General features: G+C 41.2%; 1 protein-coding gene across 4 annotated transcripts; it reads left to right on the plus strand.

Moving 5' to 3' along the window:
* Positions 1-40: 40 nt before the first annotated feature.
* Positions 41-11,101, plus strand: mettl27 (methyltransferase like 27). Of its 4 annotated transcripts, XM_064971443.1 has the most exons (7): positions 41-322; positions 5,833-5,916; positions 6,610-6,741; positions 8,358-8,486; positions 8,626-8,761; positions 9,543-9,635; positions 10,652-10,860. In XM_064971443.1, exons 3-7 carry the CDS (start codon positions 6,628-6,630, stop codon positions 10,858-10,860), a joined length of 681 nt encoding a protein of 226 aa, XP_064827515.1. In that variant the 5' UTR covers positions 41-322; positions 5,833-5,916; positions 6,610-6,627. The 4 variants fall into 4 exon arrangements, with proteins under 4 accessions (XP_064827515.1, XP_064827513.1, XP_064827514.1 ...); XM_064971441.1 differs by lacking the exon at positions 5,833-5,916 and having other exon boundaries at positions 10,652-11,101; XM_064971442.1 differs by lacking the exon at positions 41-322 and having other exon boundaries at positions 5,195-5,916.
* Positions 11,102-18,717: the final 7,616 nt, after the last annotated feature.

Consider the following 18,717-nt stretch of genomic DNA (forward strand, 5'->3'; position numbering starts at 1 on the left):
AATGCGATTCCTATCTCCTCCCTTTCTCTAATGTCTCTAGTATTTGAACTTGGTGGTCACTAGTTACCACAGCCACAAACCTCGCCCATTTCTACAATTTTCTTCCTAAAATTTGGATTTTAGACCTAACCTTATCCAGACGGTTAACCGTATGCCTAACAATAACTCTTAATTAACACCCCAAATCACATTTTTTGTTTTTATATATTTTACTATATAGTTGAAACACTTGTTGGACTCCCGTTTGCATTGCGTGTGTGCGTCACAGCTGTGTCACCCCAAAGTCATTCCAGTTTTCTAGTGTAGCTAGCTAAGTAATCTGGTAAGTAAAAAACACATGAGTGATAACAGTAAATACAATTATATGCATGGTTAGTCTTGCGCCATTTAATGACCTCAGATAGCCTACACCAGTACAGACGCGGGCTGTTTCCTCATATGTCCTCATGCCTTTGACATGCTTAGTTGTAGCCTTTGATGTTGTATGTGCTGATCATGCATTGTGGGAATCAATCAACGACTTCACTAATCTATGGAACAGGCAGTTTTTAAGCCTCAAATTGAAACAGTTGTTTTGAAATTAACAATAAAACGTTTCAGAGCGTTCGGTTCGGCTGCTGGGGGGCAAGGAGACCCCCCAGTTCCGATAAAACCTTTGGCAAATACGTGCTGTTTTGGTTTTAATACCGTCAACTCTTGAAGATCATAGTCAGAAATACACATTTCCGATTATTCCACATTTAGCTCTATCATCAGAGTTATACAGCAAATAGCTAAGTGCATGATTTTCATGACGAGTAAAAAGTAATTTAGCAGATACGTGTGATATCATCCATTTGGCATGTACTGTAACGTTAGCTAGCTATCTATGCAAACGTCTAATTTACTGTAGCTTGCTTTTTCAGATTTGGCTTTTGGAAAGTCCTCAACCTCGTTGTCAGTCTGACTACTGCCATCACCACTATTTGATGGCAAGCAAATCAAACAATATTTGGCCATCTAGTTTTACCACTGAAAATGAACCTGTTTAACTAGCGACATTGACGTAGTCGTCTATTACCTATCTTGCCAATTTGACTGACGTGGTCCATCAATCAATGTTGTCTATCCTGTCTGTCAGCGGCAATCGTGATTTAAACACTATTAAAAACAACGTTATAAAGGTGGTTACATTAGCTAACTTCTCTAGGTAGGCAGGTCTACGTTGGTTAGAGAAAAAAGTGCATAAGGTCTACTTACCACTATATGTTAAGCTAACTGTACAAAGTTTATACCGGTAGCTTGCAAAGTAAACATGTCAGCCAAGGGACATTTAGAAATTTGCTGGGTGGGGGGTCAAAGTCTTTTCTTTTTTGCAGTGGGGAGATAAAAAATAGACATATAATGGACACAGGAGGGGAGTGCATCTCCCCCATTCTGCAGGTTTTACTATATAATGTCTTCCAGATGGCCACATTTTCTCATCTGCTTGCGCCTCCCATATAAAGGTGTTTGGTATTTCCACACTCTTACTATACAACAGATCAGTATTGTCTACCAGTCAACTGTCTATCCTGCCCTCTGTCCATGGTGACTGCAGTAGTAGGTGGATCATATATCCATTTCTATTAGTAACATGGCCAAATACAACAGGTGTAGTAGACCTTACAGTGAAATTCTTACTTATGAGCCACTAACCAACAATGCAGTTAAAAAAAAAATGGATAAGAATAATCAATAAAAGTAACTTAATTAAAGAGCAGCATTAAAATAACAATAGTGAGATTATATACAGGGGAGTACTGGTACAAAGTCAATGTGCGGGGGCACTGGTTAGTTGAGGTAATATGTACATGTAGGTAGAGTTATTAAAGTGACTGCATAGATGATAACAGAGGAGCAACTGTGTAAAAGAGGGGGAGGGGACAATGCAAATAGTCTAGGTAGCAATTTGATTAGATGTTCAGGAGTCTTATGGCTTGGGTGTAGGAGCTGTTTAGAAGCCTCTTGGACCTAGACTTGGCGTTTTGGTACCGCTTGCCATGCGGTAGCAGAGAGAACAGTCTATGACTAGGGTGGCTGGAGTCTTTGACAGTTTTTAGGGCCTTCCTCTGACACCGCCTGGTATAGAGGTCCTGGATGACAGGAAGCTTGGCCCCAGTCATGTACTGGGCCGTTCGCACTACCCTCTGTAGTGCCTTGCGGTCGGAGGCTGAGCTGTTGCCATACCAGGCAGTGATGCGACCATGCTCTCGATGGTGCAGCTGTAGAACCTTTTGAGGATCCATGCCAAATCTTTTCAGTCTCCTGAGGGTGAGGGTTAGTTTTGTCGTGCCCTCTTCACGACTGTCATGGTGTGCTTGGACCATGTTAGTTTGTTGGTGATGTGTACACCAAGGAACTTGAAGCTCTCAACCTACTCCTCTGCAGCCCTGTCGATGAGAATGGGATTGTGCTCTGTCCTCTGGGGGCGGCCCATCAGGAAGTCCAGGATCCAGTTGCAGAGGGAGGTATTTATTCCCAGGGTCCTTAGCTTAGCTATGTGGGCACTATGGTGTTGAATGCTGAGCTGTAGTCAATGAACAGCATTCTCACATAGGTGTTCATTTTGTCCAGGTGGGAAAGGGCAGTGTGGAGTGCAATAGAGAGAGCATCATCTGTTGGGGAGGTATGTAAATTGTAGTGGGTCTAGGGTAGAGGTTGACCGATTATGATTTTTCAACGCCGGTACCGATTATTGGAGGACAAAAAAAAGCAGATACCGATTAATCGGCCAATTTTTAAAATGTATTTGTAATAATGACAATTACAACAATACTGAATGAACACTTATTTTAACTTAATATAATACATCAATAAAATCAATTTAGCCTCAAATAATGAAACATGTTCAATTTGGTTTAAATAATACAAAAACAAAGAGTTGGACAAGATAGTAAAAGTGCAGTATGTGCTATGTAAAGAAAGCTAACGTTTCAGTTCCTTGCTCAGAACATGAGAACATATGAAAGCTGGTGGTTCCTTTTAACATGAGTCTTTAATATTCCCAGGTAAGAAGTTTTAGGTTGTAGTTATTATAGGAATTATAGAACTATTTCTCTCTATACCATTTGTATTTCATATACCTTTGACTATTGGATGTTCTTATAGGCACTTTAGTATTGCCAGTGTAACAGTATAGCTTCCGTACCTGTCCTCGCTCCTACCTGGGCTCGAACCAGGAACACAACAACAACAACAACCCTCGAAGCAGCGTTCCCCGCTAACTAGCTAGCCATTTCACATCACATTGTTACACCAGCCTAATCTCAGGAGTTGATAGGCTGAAGTCATAAACCGCAGAGCTGCTGGTAAAACGCACGAAAGTGCTGTTTGAATGAATGCTTATGATCCTGCTGGTGCCTACCATCGCTCAGTCAGACTGCTCTATCAAATGTTAAATCATAGACTTAACTATAACATAATAACACGCAGAAATGCGAGCCTTAGGTCATTAATATGGTTGAATCTGGAAACTATCATCTCGAAAACAAGACGTTTATTCTTTCAGTGAAATGCGGAACTGTTCCGTATTTTATCTAACGGGTGGCATCCATCAGTCTAAATATTCCTGTTACATTGCACAACCTTCAATGTTATGTCATAATTACGTAAACTTCTGGCAAATTAGTTCGCAACGAGCCAGTCGGCCCAAACTGTTGCATATACCCTGACTCTGCGTGCAATGAACGCAAGAGAAGTGACACAATATCACCTGGTTAATATTGCCTGCTAACCTGGATTTCTTTTAGCTAAAATGCAGGTTTAAAAATATATACTTCTGTGTAGTGATTTTTAAGAAAGGTATTGGTGTTTATGGTTAGGTACACGTTAGAGTAACGACAGTCCTTTTTCGCGAATGCGCACTGCATCGATTATATGCAATGCAGGACACGCTAGATAAACTAGTAATATCATCAACCATGTGTAGTCAATCTAGCGATTATGATTGATTAAGTTTAATGTTAGCTAGAAACTTATCTTGGCTTCTTACTGCATCCGCGTAACAGGCGGGCTCCTCGTGAGGCAGATGGTTAGAGCGTTGGACTAGTTATTAACCGTAAGGTTGCAAGATTGAATCCCTGAGCTGACAAGGTGAAAATCTGTCGTTCTGCCCCTGAACGAGGCAGTTAACCCACCGTTCCTAGGCCATCATTGAAAATAAGAATGTGTTCTTAACTGACTTGCCTAGTTAAATAAAGATGAAATAAAGGTGTAAAAAAAAAAAATTGGGCAAAATCGGCAAAATCGATTTCCAATTGTTATGAAAACTTGAAATCAGCCCTAATTAATCACCCATTCTGATTAATCGGGTGACCTCTAGTCTAGGGTTTCTGGGATAATGGTGTTTATTTGAGACATTCCCATCCTTTCAAAGCACTTCATGGCTACAGACATGAGTGCTACGGGTCAGTAGTCATTTGGGCAGGTTACCTTAGTGCCTGTGCCCAAGAACACTATGGTGGTCTGCTTAAAACATGTTGGTATTACAAACTCGGACAGGGAGAGGTTGAAAATGTCAGTGGAGACACTTGCTAGTTGGTCAGCGCATGCTCACAATACACGTCCTAGTAATCCATCTGGCCCCGCGGCCTTGTGAATGTTGACCTCTTTAAAGGTGTTACATCGGCTGCGGAGAGTGTGATCACACAATCTTCCGGGAAACAGCTGGTGCTCTCATGCATGTTTCAGTGTTATTTGCCTCGAAGCGAACATAGAAGTAGTTTAGCTCGTCTGGTAGGCTCGTGTCACTGGGCAGTTCTCGGCTGTGCTTCTCTTTGTAGTCTGTAATGCTTTGCAAGCCTTGCCACATCCGACGAGCTTCAGAGCATGCGTGGTATGATTCGATCTTAGTCTACCCGTTAAACTGTCTATCCTGCCCTCTATCCATAGTGACAATAGTGGTAGTTGGATCATTTGTCCAGATCTGCAATAGGTTAACTGACAATCATACCACACATAAAACAATTCAAATCTGCACCAATTTTCTATATAAATCCACAAGATAGAGGAGTAGCTGATAGGCAGCGGAGAGGCCAGGTGCGTCATGGAGCATAAAAAAGCATTTTGTTTTTTTTTATTTTACTTGGCCAGTCAGTTAAGAACACATTCTTATTTTCAATGACGGCCTAGGAACAGTGGGTTAACTGCCTGTTCAGGGGCAGAACGACAGATTTGTACCTTGTCAGCTGAGGGATTTGAACTTGCAGTCTTCCGGTTACTAGTACAATGCTCTAACCACTAGGCTCCCCTGCCGTGAAGACATGCAGTTCAAATCTGCCCTATTGATCTTGTTGATGGATAATAAAATGATCCTACCTAGACTATCCTACAACGCCATAATCAATGAATAATTGCATTATTATTTTCAAATAAGTACAGTTCTACTATAGGCCGTAAACTGCAGTGAAACTGTTTGTTGAGTAATGACTCAAAAGCCCTGTATTTTGAATGTTTCATTCCATTTAGGTCAGTTGTGGGTCTACTCTGATTACAGAAAGGCCCAGTAGCAGGCTAGTCTGGCTGTATTTTTACTTCTGATACTGATGCGCTGTCTGTTGCCGATCATCATTCTCCTAAGTCGTCACATAGGCCTATGCCGCTGTGTTCTTGGGGACCTTCAATGCTGCAGAATTGTTTCTGTACCCTTCCCCAGATCTGTGCCTCGACACAATCCTGTTTCGGAGCTCTACGGACAATTCCTTCAACCTCGTGGTTTGGTTTTTGCTCTGACATGCACTGTCAATTGTGGGACCTTATATATACAGGTGTGTGCCTTTCCAAATCATGTCCAATCAATGGAATTTACCACAGGTGGATCAAGTTGTAGGAACATCTCAAGGATGATCAATGGAAACAGGATGCGCCTGAGATCAATTTCACATCTCTTAGCAAAAGGTCTGAATACTTTTATTTTATTTTTTATCTAAAACTGTTTTGTCATTATGGGGTATTGTGTGTAAATTGCTGAGAGAAAATATATATTTAGTAAATTTTAGAATAAGGCTGTAACGTAACAAAATGTAGATAAAGTCAAGGGGTCTAAATACTTTCTGAAGCAAATTTGCAAATTTAATTTAATTATAGATATAGCATCAAAATGTAGACAATGTGATTTCCCCCTAGCTGATCATTGTCTGCAGCCTTCTCTGATCGTAGTGTAATGAGACAGGCAGAGATAGTGAGCTCGTCCATGGTGGTTGGCGAACCCTAAATCTTCTGGCCTTTTAGCCTTGCATGTCATCGACTGTGCCACAAAACCATGCTAAAGTGGTAAGGTCAATATCCCCATTTATAAACAGTTATTGTTATTTATGCTGGTAATAATTATTTTTGAGTTATTTTTAATAGGTGGAGGGTCAAATGAAAATATATGTAACTTTGGGGATGGGGTTGAATGTTTGTTTTTTTCGACACCTCGAGTTGGACCAGCCGAACGCTCTGCACCTTATTGTGAGGTTTTATTGACAACGACCTATTTTGATAGCCCTGACATAAGAAGGTCAATCCAATCGTTACGTTTGGTGTCTTGGGCCAAGGGTAGTATTCTGAATGAATGACATTGATTCCAGAATTTTCTCCCACCAAAAGGATTGACAAGAATCTAGAATGTCACATAGAACATTTGAGGACGTGAAGGACGTCATTCTATCAGCCCACAAAAACACAGAGGCCGGGGACAAAGTCAGCTTCTACAACACCTGGGCAGAGAACTATGACCAGGTAGGATCATTACTGTAGTCTACATGTCAAAATGCACCCTATTTCCCATATACGGTAGTGAATGACTTGTTATGACCTGAGGTCTAAGTGACATTGGTCAAAATATGTATGGTGCACTAAAGGGTGGGACAAGGGTGTCATTTGAGATTTGCCTAAAGTCCAACTACTTGTCAATGTAATGCTTTAGGCCTACTGCTCCACTACTACTCCGCGTTCTGTGAGCTTGTGTGACCTACCCCTTTGCGGCTGAGCCGTTGTTGCTCCTAGACATATCCACTTTACAATAACAGCACTTACAGTTGACTGGGGCAGCTCTAGCAGGACAGAAATTATACACGCTGACTTGTTGGAAAGGTGGCATCCTATGACAGTGCCACGTTGAAAGTCACTGAGCTCTGCAGTAAGGCCATTCTACTGCCAATGTTTGTCTATGAAGATTGCATGGCCATGTGCTCGACTTTATACACCTGTCAGCAACGGGTGTGGCTGAAATAGCTGAATCCACTAATTTGAAGCGGTGTCCACATACTTTTGTGTATGTTTTGTGTATGTTTACCACATCACCGAAGCTACCAACTCGTTCTCCACTGACGAAACACCATCACAGGTGGAAGCTAGTAGACCTACTGATGCATCCCCCCAGTCCAGACTGACCTCACTGCTCTGGCCCGGCAATGACAGTGGCCTCCTCTAATTCCTCCCATCAAGAATAGTTTGGTATTTGGTATTTTATTAGGATCCCCATTTAGCTGTTGCAGAAGCAGCAGCTGCTCTTCCTGGGGTCCACACAAAACATGAAACATACTACAGAATTGCATAATACAGAACATCATTAAACAAGAACAGCTCAAGGACAGAATTACATATATATTTTTAAAAGGCACACGTAGCCTACATATCAATGCATATACACAAACTATCTAGGTCAAATAGTGCCTCAGTTTCAGTGCCTCTAGTGAGAGTGCCAGCCATCCTCCTCTCCCAGAAAACCAGGATAATGACTGCAAGGTACCCAGGTGGAGCTCATGAGTGACCTACAAGTGATGGGACGGATGGCCCCGACCGCGTCGTGTAATTTAATAGGCTACCAGCTAAATACGATATATAGCTATAGATAGGCTAATCGGCTAGACTGCATTGTCTGCATAATGGAACATGCCCTAGTTAGCTATTGTTTTGACAGTGGACTGATTGTATTACTTGGCATTAATAGACTGGTTTTATGCAGCACAAACTTCACAAAATTCATTTTACAATCTGCAATGTTTGAATTTCCCACTTTTAATGACTAAACAAGTAGTGTAGCTAAATACATTATTGCCGCCCGACAGCATTCAACATAGCAGCATTGCGACACCGTAGGCCTATAGCTTCATGAAACATCAACGAAAATGACAACCTAATAAAAATTTGCATGTATAAATTAAAGCAAAGCTATAGGCTAACATGTATCCGTTAAAGCACGGCTAAGCACGGCAATTTCAGAACTCTGGACAGCAATCGGATAGTCAACACTTTGAGTGGCTGGCGCATTAGATGTATGTGTTTTGTTTTTAGGGACTGGGCTACTCCAGTGTCTACTGTGTATAACTGTGTGTATGTTAACTCCACCGCAGGACGTGGGTCTTCTGGACTATCGTGCGCCGAGTCTGGCGGCAAACTGCCTGTCCCCCTGTTTCCATGGCGACCGGGTGACAGCAGTGATTCTGGACGTGGCCTGTGGCACTGGATTGGTTGCAGCACAGGTGAGTCTCACTAAATCACACCCCTGACACCTATGGTAAAATGTCAGGTAGCTTTAACACAGTTTTGCACAGTACACAGGATGGCGTGTAGCTTTGGGGTGACTGATGACATCTGTGATTTTGTCTGTCTGATATGCAGCTGAAGAGGATGGGCTTCAGGCATTTTGTGGGCGTTGATGGGAGCAAAGGCATGTTGGAACTGGCCAATAAGACGGGCCTCTACCAGGACCTCAAGCAATGCATGCTGGGAGACGAACCACTTCCTGTCCAAGCTGGTACCACTAAACTTTGAACTTTGCATAACTGATCATGTTCATAATAGTCAGCAAATATCAGTCTGTCTGAAACAATCAGACATTACTAGACCATTAGATTTATTTTGACTTGAATACTGGCAGATTTTCATGCTTTACCCTGGGAGATTACAATACAAATATGCAGGGAGATTAGATTAGAAAATGCTTTACCCTGGGAGATTACATTACAAACATGCAGGGAGATTAGATTAGACATGCTTTACCCTGGGAGATTACATTACAAACATGCAGGGAGGTTAGATTAGACATGCTTTACCCTGGGAGATTACATTACAAACATGCAGGGAGATTAGATTAGACATGCTTTATCCTGGGAGATTACATTACAAACATGCAGGGAGATTAGATTAGACATGCTTTACCCTGGGAGATTACATTACAAACATGCAGGGAGATTAGATTAGACATGCTTTATCCTGGGAGATTACATTACAAACATGCAGGGAGATTAGATTAGACATGCTTTACCCTGGGAGATTACATTACAAACAAATGCATGGAAAGAAAAGCAACTTGGTGAAAAAGAGTTTACTCCAATTTCTCACTGTCTCCTCTTCACCCTCTGTCTCTTTCCCCCTCCTCACCCTCCCTCTCTATTCCCCCTCTCCATTCCCCCCTCTATATTCCTTCTCCCCCTCTCTATCTTCTTCCCCTCTCTAATCCCTTTCCCCCCTCTCTATTCTCCATCTGCTTCCTCATCCCCTGTAACTCGTCGTCCTCTTCCTCTACCCTCCTGCAGGGCAGTTTGATGTGGTAGTGATTGTTGGGGCGCTAAGTGACGGCCAGGTGCCAGTGAGAGTCATCAGAGAGCTGTGCCAGGCCACCAAACCAGGTCACATGACTGTTTTTTAATTGGACAAAACATACAGTACATAATAACTTTAGAAAGCGGGTAGTTTGGGATCTGAAAGCTGTGGTATGTCAAACAATATACCACTGGTATGATGCAAAATTACTTGTTTACTCTTCTAGTTGCGTTGTTAACCAGGTTTTTGGTATATGGCCAACATAACACAACTAAGGGCTGTATAAGAATGGCCATATTCCACACCTCCTCGAGCATTATTGCTTAAGTATACTATTCAGTAATAATACTGAAATACATACACTTGTTCTATATACACTACAGTTCAAAAGTTTGGGGTCACTTAGAAATTTCCTTGTTTTTGAAAGAAAAGCAAACATTTTTGAGACTGGTGTTTTGTGGGTACTGTTTAATGAAGCTGCCAGTTGAGGACTTGTGAGGCGTCTGTTTCTCAAACTAGACACTCTAATGTACTTGTCTTCTTGCTCAGTTGTCCTCTTGCTCACAGTGCCGTACGAGATCTTCAGTTTCTTGGCAATTTCTTGCATGGAATAGCCTTCATTTCTCAGTTTCTGGCCATTTTGAGCCTGTAATCGAACCCACAAATACTGATGCTCCAGATACTCAACTAGTCTAAAGAAGAACAGTTTTATTGCTTCTTTAATCAGAACAACCATTTTCAGCTGTGCTAACATAATTGCAAAAGGGTTTTCTAATGAGCAATTAGCCTTTTAAAATGATATAACTTGGATTAGCTAACACAACGTGCCATTGGAACACAGGAGTGATGGTTGCTGATAATGGGCCTCTCTACGCCTATGTAGAGATTCCATTAAAAATCAGACGTATCCAGCTACAATAGTCATTTCCAACATTAACAATGTCTACATTGTATTTCTGATCAATTAGATGTAATTTTAATGGACAAAAAACGTGCTTTTCTTTCAAAACAAAGACATTTCTAAGTGACCAGCCAGATAGTGTATTTATAAACAGAAAGAGAAAGAAACAAACTCCCCATGCCTCATTTTTACCCCTTCCAGGTGGTTACGTCTGCATGACAACCAGAGGTAACCATGACAACCTGGAGTACAAGGCAGCGCTGGAGCATGAGCTGGAGCTGATGGAGGGGGCGGGGCTCTGGGGTCACGTGGCGATCACAGAGGTGGAGGACTGGGAGAAAGCCGCAGCGGAGCCGGAGAAGGGCTACATACCTGGAGTGGTGTATGTTTACAGGAAGTCATCACAGTGACATTATCACAAACACTTGTACATGTTTGATTTGCCAAAATAATTTCCATGTAAATAATTTGTCCATGTAAATGGACAATAAAGTATATTGTATCGTGTCACATTGACCTCATCACAGTAACAGACCTGTAACAACCCTATACAGTAACACCTGTACAGTAACACCCCTATACAGTAACACACCTGTACAGGCCATAACAGTGACATCACAGTAACACCCCAGTACAGTAACACCTGTACAGTAACACAGTAACACCTGTACAGTAACAGTAACACACCTGTACAGGCCATAACAGTGACAGCACAGTAACACCCCTGTATAGTAACACACCTGTACAGTAACACACCTGTACAGTAACACCCCTATACAGTAACACCTGTACAGTAACACCTGTACAGTAACACCCCTATACAGTAACACCTGTACAGTAACACCCCAGTACAGTAACACACCTGTACAGGCCATAACAGTGACATCACAGTAACACCCCTGTACAGTAACACCTGTACAGTAACACCCCAGTACAGTAACAAACCTGTACAGGCCATAACAGTGACAGCACAGTAATACCCCTGTACAGTAACACCTGTACAGTAACACCCCAGTACAGTAACAAACCTGTACAGGCCATAACAGTGACATCACAGTAACACCCCTGTATAGTAACACACCTGTACAGTCTGTGACAGTGGCGCCCTACATTGTCATTGAGCGGCCATCTTTGAAGGCAGCTACTATTCCAAAGATAAAGATGCCTAGAAAATGCTTATCCAATAGAAATCCCCTCAAACACGCTTGTAGACAATGTTATGGCGACGTTAGCTAGTGAAGATCATCCACAGAAAAGTTAAATCAGGTCTAGCGTTCGTGTTGCTCCGAACTGCGCCATTTTAGCTAGTGGCCATTACAGAATGTCTATATACCAAATATTGAATGAATCTGAGTGGCGGTTCATGAGAAGAAGAATTTTAAAGTAATTTAGCATTAGCTTTATGCTAGCCCTTTTTTTGTCAAACTTCAACGACCAGTGTTGTCTTTGGAGATATCAACAACAAACTTATTTAATTATGATCAATCATGTACGAGTTGTATTTGATAGTTTGACTGATATAACAAAATAGCCTGGATTTATAGGCATCGAAGTTTGTGAGAAGTTGTCGTCAGACAAGCCAGTTGTAGCTTCAGAAGTTATAGTAGAGTCTTCGTCAGACAAGCCAGTTGTAGCTTCAGAAGTTATAGTAGAGTCTTCGTCAGACAAGCCAGCTGTAGCTTCAGAAGTTGTAGTAGAGTCTTCGTCAGACAAGCCAGTTGTAGCTTCAGAAGTTGTAGTAGAGTCTTCGTCAGACAAGCCAGCTGTAGCTTCAGAAGTTGTAGTAGAGTCTTCGTCAGACAAGCCAGCTGTACCTTCAGAAGTTATAGTAGAGTCTTCGTCAGACAAGCCAGTTGTAGCTTCAGAAGTTGCTCAAGTAAAGTTGCATGAGTAATGCAGAGTAATTCTGGAGGTGGACACGGTGACATGTAGATGCAAGTCAGACAATTTTGTATCCCCAAAATGCAACATACATTGAAAGTTGGTGATCAATGGAATCGGGGTAAGAGCATTTCTTTGTATCGTTATTGAAAACGTTTCTTGAACTATTTGTAATCGTATACTGTCTATGTTTTTTTCCATTTTTTTTTTCATAAGGTAGTAATTTATGAGCCTTGAACTGTTGCAATCATCATGTATGTCAATTGTCTTTATTGGTGTTTAAACTCAACCAAATAAAATAAAATGTTTTTATAAAGCCCTTTTTACATCAGCTGATGTCACAAAGTGCTTATACTGAAACCCAGCCTAAAACCCCAAACAGCAAGCAATGTAGAAGCATGGTGGCTAGGAAAAACTCCCTAGAAAGGCAGGAACCTAGGAAGAAACCTAGAGAGGAACCAGGCTCTGAGTGGTGGCCAGTCCTCTTCTGGCTGTGCCAGGTGGAGATTATAACAGTACATGGCCAAGATGTTCAAACGTTCATAGATGACCAGCAGGGTCAAATAATAATAATCACAGTGGTTGTAGAGGGTTCAACAGGTCAGCACCTCAGGTGTAAATGTCAGTTGGCTTTTCATAGCCGATCATTCAGAGTTAGCAATAGCAGGTGCGGTAGAGAGAGTTAAAAACAACAGGTCCGGGACAAGGTAGCACGTCCGGTGAACAGGTCAGGGTTCCATAGCTGCAGGTAGAACAGTTGGAACTGGAGCAGCAGCACTACCAGGTGGACCGGGGGCAGCCAGGAGTAATCAGGCCAGGTATTCTTGAGGCATGGTCCTAGGGTTCAGGTCCTCCGGGAGGGAGAGGGAAAGAGAGAATTAGAGGGAGCACTCAATGTGTGTTGCACCTCACTGTTGGTAACGCAATTGGAGATGCCAAAGTGGAAAAGTCCACCCACACACTGGAATAAGTTCCCGTTGGCAGAGAGAAATTGGCGAAGCAAGAGGTTTTACCCCCGGCCAAAATCTGTCCACGACAATAAGCCCACTAAATGAGGTCAATGAGTTTCAAATTTGGTCTACAAAAAAATAGAATTGCTTTTTTGCTATGTGAGGCTTATTTTATCAAATATACGTTTTGTAGTGGTTAGGTTGTTACGCAACTTTTCCCCCAAAAACTTTATATTGGAGTTGTTCCTGTTGTCATAGAGCTAAATAGAGGACTGATCATGGATATAACCCATTTTAGCATGGACATTGCCATTGAGGGCTTCCACCATTTTTTAAATTAGTCAACTGGGTGGGATTCTGGGCAGCAGGGAGCCTAGCGGTGAAGAGTGTTGGGCCAGTAACCGAAATGTCGCTGGTTAGAATCCCAGAGCCAACTTGGTGATAAACCAAGTCGATGTGCCCTTGAGCAAGGCACTTAACCCTAATTGCTCCTGTTAGTCGCTCTGGATAAGAGCATCTGCTAAACAACTCAAATGTAAATGTATACAAAAAATATATAAAAAACGCAACATGCAACAATTTCAAAGATCTCACTGAGCTACATTTGAAATAAGGAAATCGGTCAATTGAAATAAATTCATTAGGTCCTAATCTATGGATTTCACATGACTGGGAATACAGATATGCATCTGTTGGTCACTGATTCCTTTAAAAAAAGTAGGGGTGTGGATCAGGAAACCAGTCATTATCTGGTGTGATCACCATTTGCCTCATGCAGCGTGACACATCTCCTTCACATAGATCAGGCTGTTGATTGTGGCCTGTGGAATGTTGTCCCACTCCTCTTCAATGGCTGTGCAAAGTTGCTGGACATTGGCGGGAACTGGAATAAGCTGTCGTACACGTCAATCCAGAGCATCCCAAATATGCTCAATGGGTGACGTGTCTGATGAGTGTGCAGGCCATGGAAGAACTGGGTTCCAGGAATTGTGTGCAGATCCCTCCGTAATGGGGCCGTGCATTATCATGCTGAAACATGAGGTGATGGCGGCAGATCAATTGGCCTCAGGATCTCAGGATGTCACTGATGTGCAAGGCACATAAAATTAAGTGACGAGTTAGAATGGATTTACAGAGCAACAGAGAACCTCACATAAACCTCTGTGCTGCACCTCAACAACTGCATGTGGTTCTGTCATAGGTTGACTAACCTAATGTAGCAGGCGTAGTAAGTCACCTGTATTTTTCAGGGGAAAAGGAAGGTAGTTTGAAAATACTATATCCCTGAAAACAGGTAAGATCTGCTTTCTGCCAACGCCACTAAGGATGTTGGTTGACAGGAGGAAATGGAGCCAATGGGGCTAATGCAGCTATTTGAAGCTAATGGTCCACAACACATACATAGATAGAAAGACGACTCATCTCTATTTCAAAGAAGTTAATTTTCTTATTTTTTTGTGTATGAAGAAAAGCATAAAGCTAGTATTGATGATTTACCACCACCTGCAGTGCTGGAGTCCTGAACCAAATCTTGTCATTAATTTATTGTGGCCACGAGCTCACAGTGATATAGCGTAAAGCCATAACAAACCAAGACGATGCTCTGATCCCAACCCATAGGAATCCTCACCCAATTGACTACTTTCATATCATGAATGTTAATTGTGGTGTCTTCATTGGTGTTTAAATTCAACTTGCCAGTTACCAGCTCAATCCTTCAAACTCCATGTGTATTGCAACTCTATTTGACGTGCCACCGCAAAAATAGTCCACCTACACATTGGCAGAAGTTCCCTGAACAAACATGTTCAAACCTGTGGGCTAATGTGGGTGAAGTATTCAAAGGGGCCACACCCCTTGAATGTTTCTTGAAGCAGTGTGAACGGCCTCCCATAAACCCTTTGTACAGCTGCTGTACCTCGACATCTAGACTTCCGGAACGATCCCTCTCCTGGGCCAAGCACAACCTCTGAATAGCTTTCTACCGTGTTCGTATCCTTCCTGACTAATCAGACAGTCAGAGGACTGAGAAGGATGTAGAATGGCAGCTCCAACTACAACATTTGAAGATGTGACGGACTCCCTTCTGTCAGCTAGCAATATTGTTAAGGTCGGGGATACAGTCAACTTCTACAACACCTGGGCAGACAACTATGATCAGGTAGTGAAATGATTCTAATTCATGTACTCTTATTGTACAGACTTCTTATAGATGACTGCTTACTGTGATCACTATGGCTTTTAAAATGAACCTCTTGGGCTGACGAGGTCAATTGTAAACAAGCAATTGTGTGTATAACCGAAACATACTACATGTGGGCTGTTGACTGTATATTCAATAACAGGATCATGCACTTCTGGACTTTTACGGGCCGAATAGTGTCTGCAAAATGCCTGTCCTGTTTCCATGGTGACGGGGAGACAGCTATGCTTCTGGACTTGGCCTGTGATACCGGAATTATTATTATTTTTTTACCTTTATTTAACTAGGCAAGTCAGTTAAAGAACAAATTCTTATTTTCAATGACGGCCTAGGAACAGTGGGTTAACTGCCTGTTCAGGGGCAGAACAACAGATTTGTACCTTGTCAGCTCGTGGATTCAAACTTGCAACCTTTTGCTTACCAGTCCAACGCTCTAACCACTAGGCTACCCTGCCGCATCACTGGTAAAACGCAAAACCACACTCACTGTGTTAGGACAGGAGGGTGGTTGACAACACCTCAATTCAAACATATCTTCTTCCCACGAGCTGAGTAACTTGTATTGCAGCTTTGAAGTGAGTGATGACGTCTGTGATTTTGTGTCTGTCTGATATGCAGCTGAAGAAAATGGCGGTAGAAATCAAAAGAAAACTCACGTCTCTCTCTCTCTGGCAACGGTCATCAAAATTGTTTTTAAAAAGGTTTTTAAAAAGGTTTTTAAAAACAATTATAGTAAATACAACGGTTGGACAATGTATGAAGATACTCCAAACTTTAAGAATTGTTTAAATCCATCAGACATTGAGTAAATTATAGCACATAAAACACGTGATCCCTCTGTCTTCCATAAATACTCGCTATAACATGGAGATATGGCCGTGTGGGAACACTAAACCCTAACCCTATAAAGGTGTGTATCAATTGAACCTTTTGATTTTTTTCAAATGTTTTTCTCGCTGATATGAAAGATAAGGTCCTTATGCTTCCACAACCGTACCGCAAGCGATGCGTGTTCATGTTCAAGCCCAGTGTCGGTGATCTAAACAGAACTCCCCCCGTACAGAAGATGCCTTCGTCCAATGACCTCAGAGTCACGATCAAGGGCTAGGACTGATAATGAATTGAGTTCAGTGATTTAGCGGAGAATTCAGGTTTTCAATGTATTGTCAAATACAAATGTTTCTTAGAATGCACTCATGTACAGTATTGTCTAATGGTATCAGGTATATATTTTTTTTAAAGTTTTAAAATAAAGAAAATGTTGTTTAATTTGCATAAATACACTAGGTGTAAGTTAAATAAAGGGAGGAACAAGGCTGTAACCACTGAAAAACATGCTCTTTTGTCGGCCTGCCTGTTCTGTCTAGACTGCCTCTTTAATTACTGTTGTTACTTTCTGTTGCACAATTCAACACGTGTGTCAACAGCAGGATACTCTCAGTCACCATGGAGACCAAAGTCACCTTTAAGATACAATATGAAACAAATAAAATACAGCACAACACATATTGAACATATTTTTTTTCTCTAAAAGTTTGGTTATTTATTAAAAACAAAAACCAGAAATACCTTATTTACATACAGCACCAGTCAAAAGTTTGGACACACCTACTCATTCCAGGGTTTTTCTTTATTTTTACTATTTTCTACATTGTCTACATTGACAAATAGTGAAGACATCACAACTATAAAATAACACATGTGGAATCATGTAGTAACCAAAACAGTGTTAAACAAATCAAAATATATTTGAGATTCTTCAAAGTAGCCACACTTTGGCTTAATGCACACTCTTGGCATTGCAAGTATGGCTCGTTCACCTGATCACCAATTGTTATTACAGCATTACCAAGAGTCTAGATGAGATGTACAACATAAATATACCGTGCAGACATCAAGATCTTCTGAATGTCCAGATGAAAACCATCAGAAGATCTGACATTCTTGTCTCATGGCCTGATTACTACCTAAGCTGGGCTGTCACGCCAAGGGGACGGATTGTAGAACTCACTATATACTGTATATTCTGTGTCACTGCCATCTCTTTCCTGCCAAGTCATGCAGCGGGATCACTCCATGGCCTGTGGAGTACAGAGGCTGAGCCTGATTTCTTTTTTTGGTCTGGTTTTTGGACATCAAGGACCACCATACCTGGGAAGTCACACGTGTTGATGGCAACATTGTCAAAGCACGGAGCTTTTGGAAGACCTGTGGAATAGAAAACTCCAGAGAACTTTGTACAGAATGTGTTTTTGAGAAAAATTAGATTTGTACTACTTTGTAAACCAGTTAATGTACTAACCAGCAAGTCAGTTGAAAATACTTCACCAAAACCCTATTTACTTTTCTCTGAGTTTCAATTAGTTAGACTGCTTTATGTGTTTTAGTCTCTTATATTGATATATAATTTATCAAATATGGAGTACTTGTTTTTAATTTCCTTCCATGAATTCCAATATTTTGTGGCTGTTACTTTTTGTCAGTTTAAAATCTACCCAATCTGTCAGATGGTCCTTATCCATAAATGTAACAACACTGCCCAAGATTTTTTTTAAATCATCGATGTTATTAGATTTAAATCATATGGTGTTGCTTTAAGTCATCTCTTCTGTCCTTTATTTCTCGTTAAAATATTTTAAAAAGTAGCTGAATGTCATAACATCATTCTGGTGCACTATGTTTGAATTAATTTGTAATTTAGTGTCTTTCCAATTTTACGTTGTTAATGTCTAAAAATGTATCTCATCTCTCAAAAGACCACAACAACAACATTCTTTAAAGTCTACATCAGATAAGTGAATACAGTTGATACTGTATAGAGGACATATCATATCATACCTTCTTCTAGGGGTGGTTTAAAATATATAGTGTTTTTTTATCCCTTCTGACTAGGGTTGCAAAAATCCGGTAACTTTCCTAAAACGTCCAGGTTTTCCAAAAATTCTGGTTGGAGGGTTCCCGGTTTCCTCCTTATTCCCTCTTGATTCCAGGAATCCACTAGACAGGTCGCAATTGTAAATGAGAACTTGTTCTCAACTTGCCTACCTGGTTAATTAAAGGTGAAATAAAAATAAAATAAATAAAAAGCCAGGATCTCTGGAATACCTGGGAATTTTGAGAAAGTGAATTTTGCAACACTACCTTTTTGACACTAAAATCCAAACTCTATGTGAAAACAACATTCTGTTTTGCCTTATCTCAAATTCATGTTTGTCAATGAAGGGGTAGCTCAC

This window comes from Oncorhynchus masou, chromosome 8, assembly GCF_036934945.1.
Source record: "Oncorhynchus masou masou isolate Uvic2021 chromosome 8, UVic_Omas_1.1, whole genome shotgun sequence".
NCBI lineage: Eukaryota > Metazoa > Chordata > Actinopteri > Salmoniformes > Salmonidae > Oncorhynchus > Oncorhynchus masou.

Excerpts from the sequence above, each read along its gene's own strand:
- mettl27 (XM_064971441.1), top strand. The coding sequence starts at position 6,628 with ATGTCACATAGAACATTTGAGGACGTGAAGGACGTCATTCTATCAGCC. Across the intron at positions 8,487-8,625 it reads CTGGATTGGTTGCAGCACAG|CTGAAGAGGATGGGCTTCAG; the intron begins GTGAGTCTCACT and ends TCTGATATGCAG. Across the intron at positions 8,762-9,542 it reads ACCACTTCCTGTCCAAGCTG|GGCAGTTTGATGTGGTAGTG; the intron begins GTACCACTAAAC and ends ACCCTCCTGCAG.